General features: G+C 48.2%; 2 protein-coding genes across 2 annotated transcripts in view; both read left to right on the top strand.

Moving 5' to 3' along the window:
• Window positions 1-14,643, top strand: part of RAB31 (RAB31, member RAS oncogene family) — a 55,797-nt gene extending 41,154 nt beyond the window's left edge. The window contains exons 6-7 of the mRNA XM_010859081.1: window positions 3,999-4,108; window positions 11,094-14,643. Coding sequence (XP_010857383.1) covers window positions 3,999-4,108; window positions 11,094-11,191 — 208 coding nt within the window. The 3' untranslated portion in view covers window positions 11,192-14,643. The remainder of the gene's footprint in view (window positions 1-3,998; window positions 4,109-11,093) is intronic.
• A 2,902-nt stretch (window positions 14,644-17,545) lies between these two features.
• TXNDC2 (thioredoxin domain containing 2 (spermatozoa)) lies at window positions 17,546-19,897 on the top strand. The gene is made up of 2 exons (XM_010859116.1): window positions 17,546-17,733; window positions 18,030-19,897. The coding sequence occupies exons 1-2, from the start codon at window positions 17,613-17,615 to the stop codon at window positions 19,895-19,897; spliced, it is 1,989 nt and encodes a 662-aa protein (XP_010857418.1). The 5' UTR covers window positions 17,546-17,612.
• The last annotated feature ends 321 nt before the right edge of the window (window positions 19,898-20,218 follow it).

Raw genomic sequence — 20,218 nt, 5'->3', positions numbered from 1 at the left:
CGGAGGTACTTTGAGCCTTCCGTTTGCCTGTTTCCTCCACTTGATTCATTTCCTCAATCTTTGGGACGTTTGCTAAGAAAGTGGTACCGTCTTTGTAAAGATTTATTCTGGAAACTTTGGTCTATCTTATCTATGTGCCAGGTACTGTTTTGAGCACTTTATGATATCAACTAATATTTAAAAAGGAAAAGCGTTCATGCCATCTGGCAGCAAAGGGGGCTGAGACCTGAGTGAGGGAGATGTGAAGAGGCTGGCCACTGAAGGAGAAAATTTCACTCCCGTGAGCAGCAGGCTGGGCTGCCTTTCTGATGTGAGTGCTGTTCACACATTGTGAACAAGAGTTCAAGGCCAGAGCACTTCTGCATGGGAGGCCCATGGAGGTCACCGCTCCCTGCTGTCAGGAACGGTGCCCGAGGGCAGAGTGCTGGTCTGCCCCGGCCTGCCGACTGGACTCCCCTACTCACGGGCGGGGCCCCCGGAGTGCCTTCTTGGGGTCCCTTCCCCCCTCTCCCCCTGCCATTCGTGGAGGAGGCTCGGGGGGAATTAAATAGCCCGAGACTGGAATGAGTCAGCTGCTGCGTTGCTGGGTTACACCCGCCAACAACAAAACAAGGACCCTCGTTGGGCAGCCTGGCCTGTGGAGAAATCTGCAGCCACAGGAATGTGGGTTCCCGCCCTCCTCCCCGGTGGGGAGCCTCCCAGAACCCGTGGCCTCTGCCTGGATGGCGGTGCGTGGACCTTCTTGCAATGTGACCTCTGAGGACTGTTGGAGCTTGGGGCTGGGGGAGATGCCCCCTCTCGTGTGTTTTTCAGCCCTAAGTCTCCCTCCTGGCTGGGTGAATCTTCGCCCCCTCCCTGTCCACACTCCCCATACTTCCCCTGAAGTCTGCTTGGACCCTCTACCTGAGTTCTCCTCTCTGCTGAAGGCCACTTGCGGAGACAGTCACCCTGCCATTCAGCAGGTGCTAACTGATTGCCTGGTAGGTGCCTGGCCCTGTTAGGATTCCTGTGCTCAGTCACTCAGTCATGTCCAATTCTTTGCGACTCCATGGACTATAGTCTGCCAGGCTCCTCTAGCCATGGGATTCTCCAGGCAAGAATACTGGAGTGTGTTGCCATTCCCTTCTCCAGGGGATCTTCCTGACCCTGGGATCGAACCTGGGTCTCCTGCATTGCAGGGCCATTTCTTATCATCTGATCCACCAGGGAAGCCTCCCCAAAACAAACCATGGTCCTGATCGCAAGAATCCACAGCCCATTCAGGTGACAAGTCTCACCAGGGCTCTGGGCTCTCATGGAGGGGTTGCTACGCTGCACTCTCTAGGAGCCCTCGTGTGGACAGTCGTCAGGGGGATGCAGAGGGGTGGATGAGAGCAGGGGCCCAGAGACAGACGTGAGCTCCAGAAGCACCCAGAATGGCTGTCGCCTGGGCATGAACAGGGAGGTCTAAGGCAGGAAGCCTCTAACTCCTGCTGAAGTGCTGGGTTTTACAGTTTAGAAGACATGGAGGAATTCTGTTCACAGGAACATTTGGTGGATTTGTGTGTTGATCCCCTTGGTGGGCCTGGGGGTGATGACTGCAAGAGCTGGAGGACCAGTCAGAGGCACCCACGGGAACCTGGTTGAGGCACAGCATCTCTGGAAGTCCTGCCTTCCTGGATGTAACTTCATCTTGAAAGTCTAAAAGTACTCTTTCCCATCAAAATTGACCTGCTGTGTGCTTATGCCTTGGCTTGGGTGGACTCACTTCAGTTTACCTATTGAAAGCCTAACAAAGCACCCAGCCTATGGCAGACACTTGGTAAATATTTGTTGAAAGAACTGAAGGAAAGTTATGGATGCCATGGTCTTCTGTGAGGGTGATCACAGAAGGCCCGTCTCCGAGGTGCCCTCCAGCCCCCTCCCCAGGCTGTGCCTGACCTCTGACTCAGCCAAAGGGCTTCCCAGGGCCACCCGCTGGTCACACACATCTGCTAGAGGCCCGGGGCAGCACACGCTTACCTTCCCAGGGTCTCCTTTCAGATTGTAGCTGTACTGTTTGTCCCAACAACAGTTCTCTGACACCCATTGGGTGTCCCGCAGTCCAGCTCATTTCTGATGCTAAACGGACGCCCCTGGCTCCCTAGGCTCCTAGGGCAGGAACCTGTTCTTCAGGACAGGCTACACTTGGCCCCTGCCCCCAGCCCTGCCTGCACCAGGCTGCACTCTGGGGATATTTCTTTGTCTGTAAAGACTGAAGGAACAGCCTCAGGAGTGTGGGTTCCTATTGGGTGGTTGGATGGGAGCAGTGTGAGCAGAACCTGCTGGGCTGGCCCTGCCTCCGCCCCGAGTACCGCGTCGCCTTGGCAGGTCATCTGTTTAACGAGACCTGTTCTAAACCTGGGGGAAATCGGTGGACATACTTATCCTCTCTCCACTTTCCAGGGCCCAGCGTTGTCAGCTGTGACAGCATCTGCCCTTCTCGAAGGCTTCCCGTCTGCCTCAGGGTGGGTGGTTTGGATTTTGTCATGAGTGCCTTTGTTCTCACCATAATCCTGGTGGACGGTGTTCTCTTCCTCTTGGGCCCCCTAGAAGGACACACGGAAGCCTGAACTGACCTTCCCTCCCTGGAGGGGAGGGTTCTCCACAGCTTCCACGGTGGCCAGAGGGCTCCCCCCACAACCACACCTGTGAACAGTCTCCTCTGCTCCACCTTAGGGCAGGGAGGAGCCCCATCCTATGAGCTTTGGTTTGATAAAGACGGCCAGGAAGAAAAAGAAAAAAAAAAAGTAGAGTAACTTGCCAAACTGAACCTAGAAAAGCCCTCTTCTGGGATATTTCCTCTGTAAAATTCATCGCTACCAAAAAGACCAAAGACTTTTTTTTTTTTAATAATAACTGAGAGGCCTGGGGGCTTGTCTGTTAGAAATGAGGAAGAGGGTAGATTCAAAAGGGTCATTTTGCCTGGGGTGTCCTTGGTAAGAATGATAAGGCAAGTTTAGAGTCCAGCCGACATGGCTCAGGTGTCCACGTGGCAGTGGGTCCCACACCACAGGAGGGGTGAGGGCGTACCCAACCTGGGGGGCCTTTGTCAGGCTCTGGTCCGTGTTCTTGCTGCCCCTGGTGGCCACACTTCAGGGGCCGCTTCTATGGCACCTGCCCTGGTTCCTTGGATCAAACGCTCGGCTCTCTACCCTCTACTCCTGAGCACTTACTTTGTTATCTCCGTGTTGCAGACATTATAATAGTGTGGCTTAGTGTGTCCATAGGTGTGTGTTTCTTTGCTCTCCGGTGTATGTTCCATAAGGCAGGGACTGCCTACAAGAAAGGGCTGGCATACAACTGTTCTCTCTAAATATTGGTTGAATCAATGAATAGACTTCTGGAGAATAGGAACTGTGTCTTTTTTAATCTTTCAGTCCGCTGCAGTATCTTCACCTGAGAAAGTACATCAATAAATGTTTTTTTAGATTATTCATCTGGATTGAGTTCATGACCTAAACCTTTAGAGTAACAGCCTTTTAAAGGAGAAAGTTCAAATACGCCGTTGAAACTATAAATGTGTTCATTGCCAGTCTTCCAGATCACATCATGTATTTTCTCTGATTTGTAAAAGGCAATATACAGAAAGTGTTAGAAAAGCACATATGCGAGTGTGTGCACATGTGCAATTTTTAAAAAACATTGAGTCATTATTATGGGAAAAAAATTTGGAACCAATCCTAACTCGGAAAGCTGGCCTCACTTATAATGCCTTTCCTACTGTTCTGGAGTTCTCTCCTTTGGTGGGACCAGGGACAGTAGCTTATACACGCATGTCCTGTCTCCATGGATGCCACAGACTGGGTTTCAAACTTGAAAAAGCTTCACCCACGTTTCTAATACTTACTGGGTGACCGAGTTGTTATTCTGCAGGCCCACGAGGAAGCTATTTGCATGTGAGCTATTTCTTTGCTCTGCAGGGTTATTTATTCTGTACAGACGGGCATTCACCTCTGCTGGTCTGCCCTCTTTTCCAGGGAAGTGCCTTTGAAGGATGCCAAGGAGTATGCGGAGTCCATCGGAGCTGTCGTGGTTGAGACAAGTGCAAAGAATGCAATTAATATCGAAGAGCTCTTTCAAGGAATCAGTAAGTATCTGGTTTGTGTTTTCAGGATAGTTTGCATCTTTATGCTTCTGGGGCTCAGAGGATAAAAGCCACGGAGCTCTGGAGCAGAGCGTTTCCTCTGAGTTAATTTATCTGGTGCCACAGACACTAAACCCTGCAGCCTTGCCCAGGTTCCTGCAGACCCACACGACCCCTCGCTGTTCTCTGTCTCCAAGAGTCTGTGCTTTCACCCTTCCAGTCTGTGTTTCACGACTCAGAATGAAGTAACTCCGTTGCCAAATAAAATTTATTTTACTTACACAATTACATATTCTACAGCATTTTATGTTTGTATGTTGAGGGGAGGAAAAAAAAAAGAGTGAGAAAGATATGGAAAACCAAAGTCACCCATGAAGCTGAATGACTCTGGGCAAAGGAGACAAGAGAAGCTTGTAGTCATTTTTCGTGTCTGGTGATCATCAACAAGAAACAGTGTCTCCCTCGTACGAGACCTGTGGATAAAGAGTCGATGTGGAAAGGTTTTCCTCATTTCTGATCTTTTTTTTTTTTAATTAGAGTATAGTTGATTTACAATGTCATGTTAGTTTCAGGTGTACAGCAGAGTCATTCAGTTATACACGTGTGTGTGTGTCTGTATATGTATTATATATATGTATGTATTCTTTTTCAGATTGTTTTCCCTATAGGCTATTACAAGATATTGAGTAGAGTTCCCTGGGCTATACAGTAGGTCCTTGTTGTTTATCTACGTTATATACAGTCGTGTGTATTTGTCACCCTGTCCCCATGCAGCTCCCTGTATTTTCCAGAGCTCTCTCCCAGCATCAATGCAGCTCTGTGTATCTGAAATTCACCCTGGGATTTCTGCAAGAGCTAGGAGACCTCCCTAGGTTTATGCAAAGTCATGTTTTCAATAAAAAATGACGTAAAGACTTCACAGAAGAAGACAAGCCTAAATCCGAGCATTAGTCTCTTAATTCGAAAGGTATTCCTTTGCACGGCTCAACCAGTGTAAATCTCTTCATGCATATGAGGTCTTTTTTCTTTTCCCCTCCATGTGGCATGTGGGATTTTAGCTTCTCAACTAGGAATTGAAAGTGCCCCCCTTAACCTCCCCACAGTCCCCCCACAGAGTCTTAACCACTGGGCTACTAGGAAAGTCCCTTTCTTTTTTTTTTTTGTATAAGGTCTTTATGGCTCAAAGTGATGGGGACTTTGCATAAGGAATTCCTGAGAGCCTGGTGGTCTACTTCATTTAGGAAAAACAAATGTTTTGCTCATGTAGTGCTTAGTCACTCAGTTGTGTCTGACTCTGTGACCCTTTGGACTGTAGCCCGCCAGGCTCCTCTGTCCATGGGATTTTTCAGGCGTTTTTCTTATACTGGGTAATTACGTCTGAAATAAATAATTGCTTCAATGTTTACTAGCTCATTAATGCCCCATTTATCTTATGAAGTCGTCTCTGTTATCGTCCCTGCTTTACATGAGGACATTGAGGTGTGGAGAGGTTTGCAACTTACTCCCGGTCACAGGGGGTCAGTCCTGGGAGCAGGACTCCAGAACCCATGCTCTGAGCCTCCAGTCTGCCCACTTCTTATTGCAGATGGCAGCTTCTGGTGAAAAACAGGAAATGACTTAACTGCCCAAAACTTGGGAAACGATTTTTTAGTAATCCTGGAACACCAGTGTAAACTAGTGATTAAAAACAAGGATGTAAATCTGTCTTTACTGACATAAAAAGATAAATTGTTGTGTGTGAAACAGAAATTACAGAACACTTTGTATAATACCCTGATTTTATAAAATGTGAACCATAGACTACATTCCCTGGCAGCTCAAACGGTAAATAATCTGCCTGCAGTCAGGGAGACTTGGGTGCAATCCCTGAGTTGGGAAGATCCCCGGGAGGAGGGCATGGCAACCCACTCTAGTATTCTTGCCTGGAGAATCTTCACGGACAGAGGACCCTGGAGGGCTGCAGTCCATGGGGTCGAAAAGAGTCAGACATCACTGAGAGACTAAGCACGTAGACTGTGTAATTGTAAATATATTATTTTGGGCGAAGAGTCAAAGGGAACACACATGTTAAGATGTTAACAGTGGTTGTTTCATGGTGGTCAGATTGCAGGGGACTTAAAGACTTTGTTATGGAAAACTGTAAACATATACACCAGTAAACTGAAGAATGTAATGAACATCAGGTACGATCATCACTTGGTGCCCCTTGGAGGATTGCTTCCGGGACCACTGACACCAAATCCAAAGATGCTCAATCCTTTGTATAAAAGGGCATTGTGTTTGTGTATAAGCTAAGCACATCCTCCCATATACTTTAAATCATCTCCAGATTGCAAATAATACCTAAGACCATAACAATGCTATGCAGTTGTAAATACAATGTAAATGCTATTCAAATAGTTGCCAGTGTGGCAAAGTCAAGTTTTGTTTTCTGGAACTTTCTTGAATTTTTTTCTTGAATATTTTCAGTCTGAGGTAAGTTGGATCCGAGAATACAGAACCTGCAGATATATAGGGCAGACCATACTCAAAACCAAGCTGCCTTCATCCCTACCCCACACTTCCCCCAGCCTGCCCCTCCCCCCACACCTGTATTATTTTGAAGGCAATCCAGAACATCATTTCATCTGTATTTTCAGTATGTAACTTTTTTTTTTACAAAGCAATTATATGGTGGCATTCATCGTCATAATGCTATTATCATATTAATGACATTGAACATGTGATGTTCAAATTTTTAGTAGCTTATAATTATCAGAAATGATTTGTTTGCATTTAACAGTATGTTTGGGTCAGGATGCAAATAAGCTCCATGTATAGTGATAAAATTAGCTGGTGTGCCTTTCAAGCCTCTCCTTCACAGTAGGTTCCCTCCATGCAGTTTCTTTATTCGAGCAATTAGGTCATTTGTCCTGATCCAAGTTTGTTGTTCAGTTGCTAAGTTGTGTCTGACTCCCTGTGACCCCATGAATTGCAGCATACCAGACTCCTCTGCCCTCCACTATCTCCAGGAGTTTGCTCAGACTCATGTCCATTGAGTTGGTGATGCCATCCAAATACCTCATCCTCTGTTGCCCCCTTTTCCTGCCCTCAGTCTTTCCCAACATCAGGGTCTTTTCCAATGAGTCAGCTCTTCACATCAGGTGGCCAAAGTATTGGAGCTTCAGCTTCAGCATCAGTCCTTCCAATGAATATTCAGGACTGATTTCCTTTAGGATGGACTGGTTTGATTTCCTTGCTGTCCAAGGCACACTTAAGAGTCTCCCATGGCATTCCATAGCATGAGTAAAAATTTGTTAATCCATTCACCTACACATTTGGGTGGTTTTCAGGTTTTAGTGATTACAGGCAAGACTGTGATGAGATTTCACGCACAAGTTTCTGTGTGGATAAACACCTTGAAGGAGTGTGGCTGGCTCCTCTCATAGGCAATAGTCCATATTCTATGGGTCCCCCAGCCTGTGTCCCAAAGCGGTGTTAGCATTTTTCATTCCCACCCCTAATCCCGCAGAGCTCCAGTAGCTCCAGCTCCTTGCCAGCAGGTGGGACGATCAGTTGTTAAATTTCAACCATTCAGATGGGACTGTGATGGTCTCTCCTTGTGGTTTTGACATCCATCTTCCAATGACCGACAGTGTTGAGTGCCTGTTCATGTGCTTATTCACAATCCTTGTGTCTCCTCTGATGAAGTGTCTGTTCAACATTTTCCCATTTTGTATTGATTTGCTGTTTTTTTTTTTTTTAAGTATTTATCTATTTTGACTGTGCTGGGTCTTTGTTGCTTAATGTGGGCTTTTCTCTACTCCAGCATTTGGGGGCTACTTTTCGTTTCGGTGCTCTAGCTTCTCATTGCGGTGGTTTCTCTTGCTGTGGAGCACTGGCTTCCGCAGTTGCAGCATGTGGGCTTCTACTGAAGTCTTGGCTTGTGGGATTAGTTGGTCTGCAGCATGTGGGCTCTTCCTGGACCAGGGCTCGAACCTGTGTCCCCCTGTGTTTGCTGGCGGATTCTTAACCACTGGACCACCAGGGAAGTCCCTTGAGTTGTTTTCTTATTTCTTCACTTAATGATCAGCAGTGGCTCTTCAGTTGTAATAAATGGTCCCCACGCATGACAGGTGTTAGAGGACATTGGGGATGAGGAGGAGGAGTATATGTAAACTCTTTGAACTTCATGCCTGATTTTTTCTGTAAACCTAAAACTGCCCCTCCCCCCAAATATAGTCTACTAATTTTTTTAAAAAGGGAAATGGTGCCTTTGAATAGCAAGGAAGCCTAATGATTTTAAAGGAACGTAAGCCCCTCCATGTTGAAGACATTTGGTGTTTTGGATTCAAGGTCAATGGTGATCTCGCCCCTTACTTCCGTCTTTGCTGGGGCACCACCGTTCCCACGGCTCCTGTACTTGAACTTCAGTTTTCTTCCTCTCTCTCTCATCTTCCCGCCTCCGACCAGTTGTCACGTCTGCCAGGTAACTTCCTGCAGTCCTCCTTCCCTCCCTATTTTCTACTTCTCTCCATGGCACTCTCATTATCCCCAACCAGGATTTCCTGCCAGCATCCTGGCTGAATCCACTTCCTGAATCCTACGCTGTGCTCATCCTGCACAGAGCGTTAGCGCCTTCCTAGGTCTAGACGCTAATGTTCCAGGTTATCTCGCAGTCCCAATGTTGTCTTCTTGACGGCAGCAAAAGGACAGTTTAGAGGGTGACCTCAGGTGTCACCAGTGTGGTGCCAGCTCCATTCTGTATTCCTGGGGTGGGGCCACCTGATCGTGAGCTCTGCAGTGGGTCAGAGAGGACCCCTCCGCCCCAGATAGAGAGACTGGGAGATCGTGATTAACAGCAAATGCTGCCAAGTCCTAGTAGACACAGTCAGTTTGTTAGTGTGTTAGTCATTCAATCGTGTCCGACTGTTTGTGACCCCATGGACTGTAGCCCACCAGGCTCCTCTGTCCATGGGATTCTCCAAGCAAGAATAAACTGGAGTGGGTTGCCATTCCCTTCTCCAGGGGATCTTCCTGACCCAGGGATTGAACCCAGGTCTGCTGATTCTTTCTTGCAGGCAGATTCTTTACCATCTGAGCCACCAGGGAAGCTGGTAAGCATAGTCAGTCTACGTCTCTGGATAATTCAGAAAATCAGAATTGAGAAATGGAAGTGACAGGCAGGTCCCAGCCCCTCTACCACCCATCCAACCAAAGTGGAGCCTGGTAGATCCTGGGACCAGGGTGAGAGAGGGAAGTACCCAGACAGCAGCTTGGCAGGAAGACGATGCCAGGCCTGTGCAGGAAGCGGCCATCCCCAGGACAGCTGCCGCTGAGTGTGCTGTTTTATTTTTGTTGTGTATAAAAGCGTCACAGCCCCAGTCCAGAGCCACCATAATATACAGTTTACAGGCTTGGGATCAGTTTTCTCCCATAACTTTGTTCTTGAGGAATCATTTACAAAACCTGCTTTTTCTCTGAGCTGTCAACTTTCAGGAAGATAGAACTCAAAAAAAAAAAAAAGTCTTTTAACTTTTCCTGAGCAAAATCTTGCACAATACAAACCTTATTAAAATAAACACCCTGCTGTGGGATTTATCCTCCGGAGGACCTGTTTGGAGACTGTGCCTGTGCTCTCAGAGGACATTTTGTAACAGCACAGACATGGTTGGATGCCCAGAGCCTTTTCAGATGTGTGTGTGTGTGTTTGCCCTATTCTGTGCCCATGTAATTAATACTGATTCAACAGTGTTCCAAGGTGATCACCTTGGTACCGAATGCTATGGCATTTTCTGGAACTCTTCTTTTGTGTAAATATATTTAAGCTTTCAGTAAGCTCCAGGTAACTCAGACCACAGGTTCTGAGTTCTCAGTGTGTTTCCACAGCGCTAGTGGCTTCCTGCTCTTTTTAAGGGGCTGCCTCACTGTTGTTGTTCAGTCACTAAGTCAAGTCTGACTCTTTCCAACTCCATAGACTGCAGCACACCAGGCTTCCCTTCCTTCGCTATCTTCTGGAGTTTCCTCAGACTCACGTCCATTGAATTGGTGATGCCGTCCAACCATCTCATCCGCTGCCACCCCCTTCTCCTCCTGCCTTCAATCTTTTCCAGCATTACGGTCTTTTTCAATGAGTCAGCTCAAGTGACCAAAGTATTGAAACTTCAGCATCAGTCCTTCCAATGAATGTTCAGGGTTGATTTCCTTTAGAGTTGACTGGTTTGGTCTCCTTGCTGTCCAAGGGACTTTCAAGAATCTTCTCCAGCAACACAGTTTTATGACTTAAGAAATCATAAGAGTATTGCAGTACTTCCCTGGTGGCTCAGTAGTAAAGAATCCGCCTGCCAATGCAGGAGACTCAAGTTCGAACCCTAGGTCAGGAAGATACCCTGGAGAAGGGAATGGCAACCCACTCCAGTATTCTTGCCTGGAGAATCCCATGGACAGAGGAGCCTGGTAGGCTACAGTCCATGGGGTCACAAGCAGTCAGACATGACTGAGCAACTAACATTTTGCTCTGCTTGTTTATGGCATTAAGATACTGTTTCCTGTGAAGAATGTCTCTAGAGGCTTTCCCGTTAACTCTCTGTGTGCGTTGGCAGGATGAGGGATGGAAACCTGGTGTTAAAATGCAGTGTTGCTGAGACCATCGCAGTTCCCCAGCCAGGTCTATTTTAAGAAGCTGAGGCCTCACTGTTGCTGTTGAAACTGAGAGGCAGTCGTTCTAGTGGGCAGATGGGGGAAGGCTGGGAGCGAGCAGTGTGCTGATGCCTGTGTGGAGAAGGCGGATGCAGAAAGCTGGTTTTACCTTTCCTTTCCTTTCTATGTTTGATGTCACACAGCCCAGGCTGGGGGGTGGCATGGTGGGGGAACACTGGAAGAGGTAGCCCCTCCACCTGGTTGCAGCCTGCAGGTTGTACACATGACGTCGGGGAGCGGGAGCATGCCCCCATCTGCACAGGGGGTCAGCTGGGAACAAGAACTCACCCTTGGCCTCCCTTCCTTGCAGGTCGCCAGATTCCACCCCTGGACCCCCATGAAAACGGAAACAGTGGATCCATCAAACTGGCGAAGCCAACCTCGCAGGTCGGCCGGCGGTGCTGCTGACCCGGGGCAGGGTCCCCTGTACTTGAAGAGGCCGGAGCTCCCTCCCTGGGCACTTCCTCAGGGCCTCCCTCCTCGGTAGTCTGGCCCCTGGCTCAGAGGGAGGAGAGCCCCGCAGAGAACAGGGCAGGAAGTGTCCCTGGAAAAGGATTCTGGGAAACTCTGGGAAAACCCACCACCCTGCCACAGAATGGCCTTTGGTGTGTGAAATTCACTCAGAGGGAACGGATTTTAGGTATTAAGTATAGTTGAGTTTTTTTGTTAAAAGCCTTAAAATATTCTTAAATTTGTACAAAAGTCTTACTGGCTTATGTGTGTGAGGTTCTAAAGTGATGTTCCACTCTGATTTCCTGTGTTTCTAATCAAATGTCAGGAACTTCTTCAGTGCTGTTGCCTTAGTTACTCCACCAACCTTTGCCGAAAGGTTCCCTTAATTTTCCTTTCAGTGAGGTGTAATTGGACCATCTACGGTAGAACTCGAGCTTGTTATGAAAGTGGAGAAAGATGTATTAGGAACTGTTGTCTACATCTCTGACTTTTATTCCATGAACATTTTTCTAAGCCTTGGTCATATAAACCAACCGAACCCGACTACAGTATTTCACGTTGCGCTGGGAGTTGGAGGCCTGGTGTTGGAAATCATTTGGAGTCATTACCGTGTAAGCAGTGACAAATGCAGGATATAAATGTTATTCCAGAGACCACCTGGTTTGCATGACCTGCAGGGTAATAAATCCCCACTCTTTTAGGGAAGTTTCTCACAGAGTGTTATTTTACTAAAAGAGTGTGACATAGTGCCATATCCCGGGAACAAATTACTTGGATGATGTTTGAATGTAAATTGTAGGGCAAACTTCTCATATTAAACAATATCAATGAATAATTGATTACAGGAAAGCCAGCCAGAAGTACTGGCACAGTAAGATTCTAGACGCCTGCCCCCCTGCTTGCCCCTCCTCCCTGCCCCGCCCAAAACTACGAAATCAGAGGGTCTTTAGGAAAGGGCCAAGCTTTGGTGGGGTGGGTATTAAGGTTGAACACAAGCCTACCCCTGGAATGCCTGTTAGCTGGGAACAGGCTCTGATGAACCTTCCCTTTTCAGACTCCCTGTCAGCTCAGTGAATTGTTTTGTGCTCAGTCGTATCTGACTCTTTGTGACCCCATGGACGGTAGCCCACCAGGCTCCTCCTTCATTGGGATTCTTCAGGCAAGAATACTGGAGTGGGTTGCCATTTCATCCTCCAGGGGATCTTCCTGACCCAGGGATCGAACCGGCGTCTCTTATGTCTCCTGCATTGGCAGGTGGATCCTTTACCACTGAGCCACCTGGGAATCCCAGTGAATTAAAGATGTCTGAATCCAGTGGAGGGGAAGGGAAGAAAACTGTCCCTATTGAAAGTTCACATCCTGTTTTCTTTCTAATTTTCATAAAAACCTGGGGTTGAGAAGCGGTTGTTTTCCTAGGAAGGCTCAGGATGGGAAGTGAACCTTGGAGGAGATTCAGATTGGTGCCTTTTGTGGGGTGAGATGTGGCTGACCAGGTAGTGTGGTAACAGGGCCAGTTAGTACCTTCAAGGCTCAACAAACACTCATTGAAGACCTACAGTGTAAAAATCAAGAAAGAGATCATGGGCCGATGAAAGACCTCAGACTTTCTGTAACTTGGTTTGAGCCATTCTTGAGCCCTGCCATGCTGGTCCCACCAGCCCTTGATGGTTGGGGATACTGAGTCTGCTGTCAAAAAAAGTGAGAGTCCTTGAGAGATCAGGGTCCCATTCACACTTCTTCACGTGGGCTGCAATGAAGAAAACAGTTTGAAATCTCAGACGTAGGTTTTTTCAACTTGAGAATATGTTGTTAATTTGGTGCTCTTACCACTTTATTCAGCTTGCCAGAATCATTTGACAATCTTAGGACATGGAAGCTGAAAACACTTATTTTTGGTTCAAGAGCTTAAACTCCAGACAGGTTCCCCTAAAACTGTTGGCAAATTGGAACTTGGACACCTTGGTACACTTTGCAGGGCTTTAAGGATTTTGTGCACCTTGTCAACATTATGGGCTCCGTGATTCTGCTTGAAGGCTGAGCCATTATCTTGCCTCTTAACAAAGTTTAAAAAAATGTGGGTTGCACATTCAAGTGACCTCGTTCCAGGTGGCATGCAGGCTTATTTTGGAATTTTTCATCACCTGGCAGTCCCTAAGGACCAGAGCTTGTCTCTAGACAAAGTTCCCTAGCTAAGGAGGTGCATGGCCCTGAGGAGTTTGCAGCTTTGGGCTGGCTGTTCAGCACTCCCATCTTGCATAAAAGAGCTGGTCTTAACCACGCAGAGCAGGCTACCCACCCGTGAGCCTATGGCTTAGTTTCAGAAGCCCACGTGGTTGGGAGCCACTCGTTTGCCTTTCTGTGCAGCCTTAACTTTTCAAGGCATTGGCCGGCCGCTTGCCTATAGTCACTCCTTGGAGCAGTTGTGGAAAGAGAAGACGGGCACATAGACATTTGCAGGAACCTGGGGTCTTTTCTGAAGATGGGGGCTCGAGCTTTGTCCACAAGGAGCCTTGCTTATCTTCCTTTATTTTGCCTTGAGATTACTTTCTGACTGTTCTAATCTCTGAACCATAACCGTGTGATGTGATGTAAAGGCCTGGACATTACTGTTGTTCCAAGTTGTTCAGCAGCATCCTTCACCCAGTTCTCCCAAATGTGCTCTTCTGTTTTCCTTCACGTGTGTAAATACAACTTCAGATTTGTTACAGCGACATGTGATCCATTCCCCTGGCTGAGTGTGGCTCATGACTCAATCGTGCAAATCGGGCATGGGCTCTCAGGGGGATTGTCTCCCCATGGGAATTCCCCCAGGTGGCAGTGGAATTGTGCCAACACTGCACGCTTGTAATTGAGCTGCCGTCTTTATAGTGGGGAGCAGTGTGTCAGGGCACTTGCTTGCAGACCAGAGAAATCTGGAGAGCTGAAGCCAGCCTTTAGCCAAGCAAAGGGCTGGACCCCGTGGAGGACCCAGGGGAGCTCAGGTGACAGAGGTGTGTCCCCTGAGGTTGAGGAACATGACCTGTGATGGCCCAGTAGGCTCCCCTCAGGGCCCTGCATCTCTCTACTCTGTGACGCTGATCACAACTTGAATAACGAGCGAAAGAAAGGGCTCTGAGCCACATTCAGCCCCGTTAGGTTCTGGTTTAACCTTCGTTACTAAAACCAGACCCAGAGATCCAGTGTCAGCACTTGACTGTGTAAACTGCCCCCTCCCTCGTGTTTTCATAAGGGGCCTCTGTCTGGGCTGGACCCAGTTCTCACGTATAGAAGACGCCGCTGCAGACCTTAGGACCTACCTGTCCACCTTGTATTCTGTAGTAAAGCACTGCCTTCCACGTTGTCCAATTGTATCTGTTATTTTTGGTTTAACGCACACTGATTCATACTAATAAATATTTTAAGTTTTATCAAGTTTGTCTTTTTCTTACTATAACGTTGGGTTGAATAATTGTAATTTTTTAAGTCAATTGCTGGCAGTGGGTGGAGGGGTTGGAAGACCAATGTCTCTAAGCTTCAGTTTCCTCATATATAAGATGCAGAGTGTAATTCAAATGCACCCTTACCCACAATTCTGGAATCTCAAAAGCCTCAGAAGAGACTTTTTCTGAAGTTTGATACAGACTCCTCTGGCTGTGAAATCAGAGCTGAGCGGATGTGATGTTCTTTGTAGTTATTCATCCCACCAAGGAGAGGGACAATTTCTGCATGTCCCATTGCAGAAATCCTGCTGTTTGCTCATCGGTTGATCCTTGGCTCTGCTGTAGGCTCTGTGATATATGCACCAGATTGCTGTCAGAAAACCCAAGCAAGATTCTGAGTTCCCAAAACCCCTGCCCCCAAGGTGTCACACAAGGTATGATATCCACCATATTCATGAGGAACTGTCCGTGGGGGCTCTGGGCAATCAGCGGGGCCATGTGTACACAGTCTCCGACACCCTAGGGGTCTCCTGAGTGGGCTGCACGGTTTCACTCGACAGAGAACACCTCTTTCAGTCCTGGCACAGAGCCGATGCTCATAAGCAAGACACTCGAGTATAGTGACCTGCTTTGCCCTGGCTGCTGCACCAGGTGTTTTATATCACATGACCTTCTGTTTTCACAATCCCTGTATCAGGCAGATACCATGATTGCATCCATGCTACAAATGAGGAAACAGGCCCAAGAAGTTAGTAAGTCACATAAAACCATAGACTAGGAAGAGCTGTTGTTATTTAGTCACTAAATTGTGTCTGACTCTTTTGTGACTCCTTGGATGTAGCCCACCAGGCTCCTCTGTCCCTGGGACTTCCTAGGGCAAGAATACTGGAGTGGGCTGTCATTTCCTCTCCTGGGGATCTTCCTGGACCAGGGATTGAACCCACATTTCCTGCATTGGCGGGCGGATTCTTTACCACTGAGCCACCAGGGAAGCCCAGACTGGGAAGAAAGGAGGAGCCAAATGTCAGCTTCTGTTATTTTTTCCTTTTTCAATTAAGATTTTTAAAAAACTTTTAAAATGGAGATATAATTAACACATATTAGTTTCAAATGTACAACATAATGATTCTATATTTGTGTATCTTGTGAAATGATCACCATGTAAGTCTAATTAACATCTGTCACCACACATAGTTAAAATTTCTTTTTCTTGTGATGAGAACTTTTAAGATCTACTCTCTTAGCAATGTTCAAATATGCAGTGTGGTGTTATTAATGATTAATTACATATTAATATATTGATTAATTGTGGACACCACGCTCCTGGGGGATTTCAGCCTAAGGAACATGGTTTCACTCTGGTGACAGCTCTGTCTTCCGATTCCTGCCCTTTCTCCGTAATATGTGGGTATACAGGGCTGTGCGAACTCTGGCTGGTTGTGGGTTCACAGGGCTGTATGGACTTGCTGTTCCTGAGCCCCCTGCCTCCTGCTGGTTCCCAGGTGAGGCAGTTGGTCTGGCCTGGTCCTGGAACTGGGAACTGTTAAGGATGGAGGAGGCTGTCTGGTGTTAGGGCCCGTGCTGTCACCCCCTGGTCAAGCCTGTGCCCCTGGTCCTTGCCTCTCACTGCAAATCGCCCTGTACTGTGGCTTCTTTGTTCTCTTGAGCTTCTCCTGGTTCGAAGAGAAGCTCAAGTCTTAGAACATCACAGCCCCACTTGGGATGAGAGGACCTCCCTGGCCCAGCAATCTGCCCATCACCCCTACTGCCATGGGCACATGGAGCCCACATGGCTGTGGCATTTCCTAGGCTTCCAGGTGGTGCGGGAGGCAGGTGCTCCTTCGCTTCCAGCTCTCTTCTGAACACATCAAACCTGGGTCCTTGCTGAGGCTTCTGCCTGGAGAGGGGAAGCCAGGATTCTGTCACGTGGATGGGGAACCATCACTACTGCCTCTTCTCAGTTAGAGAACTCCTCCATGTCATAATCTCCCTTCCCAATATCCAAACTGGACATCTGATTAGCAGGTAGGACTTTGCAGAAGAGGGTGATGTAGTTGAGAGGAGACCTGTTGTTGCTATTTAGTCATTCAGTTGTGTCCGACTCTTTTCGACCCCAATTGCAGCACGCCAGGCTTCCCTGTCCTTCGCTATCTCCTGGAGTTTACTCAAAGTCATGTCCATGGAATGAGTGATGCCATCCAACCATCTTATCCTCTGTTGCCCCCTTCTCCTCCTTCCTTCAATCTTTCCAAGCATCAGGGTCTTTTCCAATGAGTTGGCTCTTTGCATCAGGTGGCCTAAGTATTGGAGCTTCAGCTTCAGCATCTGTCCTTCCAATGACTATTCAGGGTTGTTTTCCTTTTAGATTGACTATTTTGATCTCCTTAAAGAGTCTCCTCCAGCACCACAGTTTGAGGAGATCACAGAGGAGACCTTAGTAGATGGTTGTGGTGGCCGAGTCATAAAGAGAAGGCTGTGGCTGGGGACGACCTGGAGGAAGGGGGTAGGAAAGATGGTTTCAAGTCACCCCCCTGGATGGGGCAGTCGGCAGGCAGCCCAGCCCAGTATCAGGAGTGTGGGCTCGGAACCTGCCCCACAGATGAGCTCTGGGACCTTGACTTGGTCCCATAACTTCTCTAAGGCTGAGTTTTCTCACTTGTAAGGTGGAGATCACAATGGGACTTACCTCAGTGGTTTGTTGTAGGAAATAATGCCTGTGAATTCACTTTAGGCACGGCATGGCCCCACACACAGAGCAGCCCCAAAACGCAGAGTGTCATGAAACTCTCAAATGGGACACTTGTGAAAACAGAGAGGGCAGGCCAGCTGTAGGCTCTACCCCAGTACAGGTTGTTACTCGACATATGATGTTTGGTTGGAGAAGGTCGAAGGGGATGGCCTTGCTGGTGCCATGAGGCACCTGTGAAGTAGGGGTGGGTAGAGACCAGGAACTGGAAATGGAAAGTGATGAAGCTGGGGTCCTGGAGGAACCGGAAATGAGGTCAGACAACCAAGGAGAAACAAATGAAGGTGAGGATAAAGGTCAGGAGGGGGGAAGGGGCTGCTTTGGGGACCTGTGTGCTTAGGGGGTCAGCTGCAGTGTCAAGCTAAGCAGAGAAGTTTATAGTTAAAGGGGAAAAAACCTAGGTGAAGATTACGTGTAATCACATGCCGCTTGGTCTTGTGTGGAATATGAGTATGCAAATGAATGTATCAGTTAGAAGACTACCTTCACGCGCTCTAAGAAGGACTCCTGTCCATCTTCCTTGGAGTAGATGATCAGAATGCTTTTATTTCTTCTCTGATATTTTTTTTTTCTTCAGAAAGCCCATTATTACAGGTTATGTCCAGCCATGTGACTCTCCAGGTCCCAGCACACCCCCTGGAGGCCTTTGTCCACGAGGTCAGCAATGTTCAACGGACACATGTGGGGGCATCCGAAGCCCTGCAGGCTGTGCACACACTCCCACCTGAGCAGAGTGGTGACACCCCCAGCTCTCCAGCCCAGGTTGTCCTGCCTAAGCAGGGGGACTTTCTCAATTCCTCAGCAAAAGCCGTCCCGTCCAACCAGGCTGACACTCCCAGTTTCCCAGAAAAGACCATCCTATCAAAAGAGAGGGAAATTCTCGATTCCCCCCAGCAGAACATTTTGCCCAAGCAGGCTGCCACCCTCAATTCCTCAATCCAAACCATTTCACCAAAACAGGGTAACATTCCCAATTTCCCAGAAAAAACCATCCTGCCAAAAGAGGGTGACATTCTCAATCCCCCCAGTAAAACTACCCTGTACAAGCAGGCCAACACCCCCAATTCTTCGGAAAAAACCACCTTGCCCAAGCAGGGCGACACCCCTAAGCCCTCAGCCAAAACCATTTCGCCCAAGGAGGCTGATGCCCCCATCTCCCCAATCCAAACCATTCTGCCCAATCAGTCTTATGCCTCCAAATTCTCAGAAAAAACCATCTCGACAAAAGAGAGTGACATTTTCAACACCCCAGCCAAAGTCATTCCATCATGGCCGGCTGACTCCCCCAATTTCCCAGCCAAGATCAATCCATCACGGCAGGCTGACTCCCCCAAGTTCCCAGCCAAGATCATCTTACCCAAACAGGCTGACTCCCCTAACTCCCCAAACCAAATCCTCCCACCCAAGCAGACTGACTCCCCCAGTTTCCCAGGCAAAATCATTTCATCACAGCAGGCTGACTCCCCCAAATTCCCACTCAAAACTGCCCTGCACAGGCAGGTGGACATCCCCACTTCTTCAGAAAAAAACATCTCACCCAAGCAGGACAATACCCCCAATTTTCCAGCAAAATTCAGTTTGCCCAAGAAGAGTAAAACCCACAAGTTCACAACCAAAGCCATTCTGTCTAAGCAGGGTGACACCCCAAAGTCCTCAGCCAAAACCATCGTGCCCAAGGAGGGTGAGACCCCCAAGCCCTCAGCGGAAACCATTCTGCCCAAGGCGGGTGAGATCCCCAAGTCCTCAGCCGAAACCATTCTGCCCAAGGCGGGTGAGATCCCCAAGTCCTCAGCCGAAACAATTCTGCCCAAGGAGGGTGAGACCCTCAAGTCCTCAGCCAAAACCATTCTGCCCAAGGAAGGTCAGACTCCCAAGTCCTCAACCAAAACCATTCTACTCAAGGAAGGTGAGACCCCCAAGTCCTCAGCCGAAACCATTCTGCCCAAGGAGGGTGAGACCCCCAAGCCCTCAGCCGAAACCATTCTGCCCAAGGAGGGTGAGACCCCCAAGTCCTCAGCTGAAACCATTCTGCCCAAGGAGGGTGAGACCCCCAAGTCCTCAACCGAAACCATTCTACTCAAGGCGGGTGAGACCACCAGGTCCTTAGAGCACACAGTCTGGCCCGCAGAAGGCAATAGCCTGCAGTCAGAGGAAGACACAGAGCTCCTGGATGACAACCTGGTGAAGGTGATCCTGAGCAAAGACGACTTCAAGGTGGCGCTAAAGGAAGCTGGGGAGCAGCTGGTGGCTGTGGACTTCTCGGCCACGTGGTGCCGGCCCTGCAAGACCATCAAGTCCCTCTTCCAGGCCCTGTCCCTGAAGCACGAGGATGTGGTGTTCCTGGAAGTCGATGCCGACGAGTGTGAGGAACTGGTGAGAGAGTGCAAGGTCGACTGCATTCCAACCTTTCAGTTTTATAGAAAAGAAGAAAAGGTGGGCCAGTTTTCTGGTGCCCTGCACGAAAAACTTGAGACACTCATTGCAGAATTAAAGTGATCATGTGTTCCAAAAGCGTTAGAAATAGTCGGCTATTCATAGCTTCTGATTTTCTTATTTATGAAGAAAGATGAGGGGTGACAAAAGTGTGTGTTCAAGTGGCACCTGCTTGTAAATCAGAAACATTGACTCTACCCTTTCTGAAAAGCCCTAATACCTGTTGTGCCCATGTCCTTGTTGATGGAACGGCTGTGAAATTGTAATATCATTTCCTCTGATGTAGATGGGAAGTCCAGCTGTCCTACTTCCCCCCACCTTTTTTTTTTGGCCGCACTGCATGGCAATGTGGAATCTTAGTTCCCCAACTAAGGATTAAACCTG

Source organism: Bison bison, unplaced genomic scaffold (assembly GCF_000754665.1).
Source record: "Bison bison bison isolate TAMUID 2011002044 unplaced genomic scaffold, Bison_UMD1.0 scf7180017864453, whole genome shotgun sequence".
Classification (NCBI taxonomy): domain Eukaryota; kingdom Metazoa; phylum Chordata; class Mammalia; order Artiodactyla; family Bovidae; genus Bison; species Bison bison.
The sequence above is the reverse complement of the archived record's forward strand: the minus strand, read 5'-3'. Positions and strand labels throughout refer to the sequence as shown.

Coding starts and splice junctions, on each gene's coding strand:
- TXNDC2 (XM_010859116.1), top strand. CDS start 17,613: ATGGAAAGTGATGAAGCTGGGGTCCTGGAGGAACCGGAAATGAGGTCA. Junction 17,734..18,029: donor GGGCTGCTTTGGGGACCTGT/GTGCTTAGGGGG, acceptor TCCAGGTCCCAG/CACACCCCCTGGAGGCCTTT.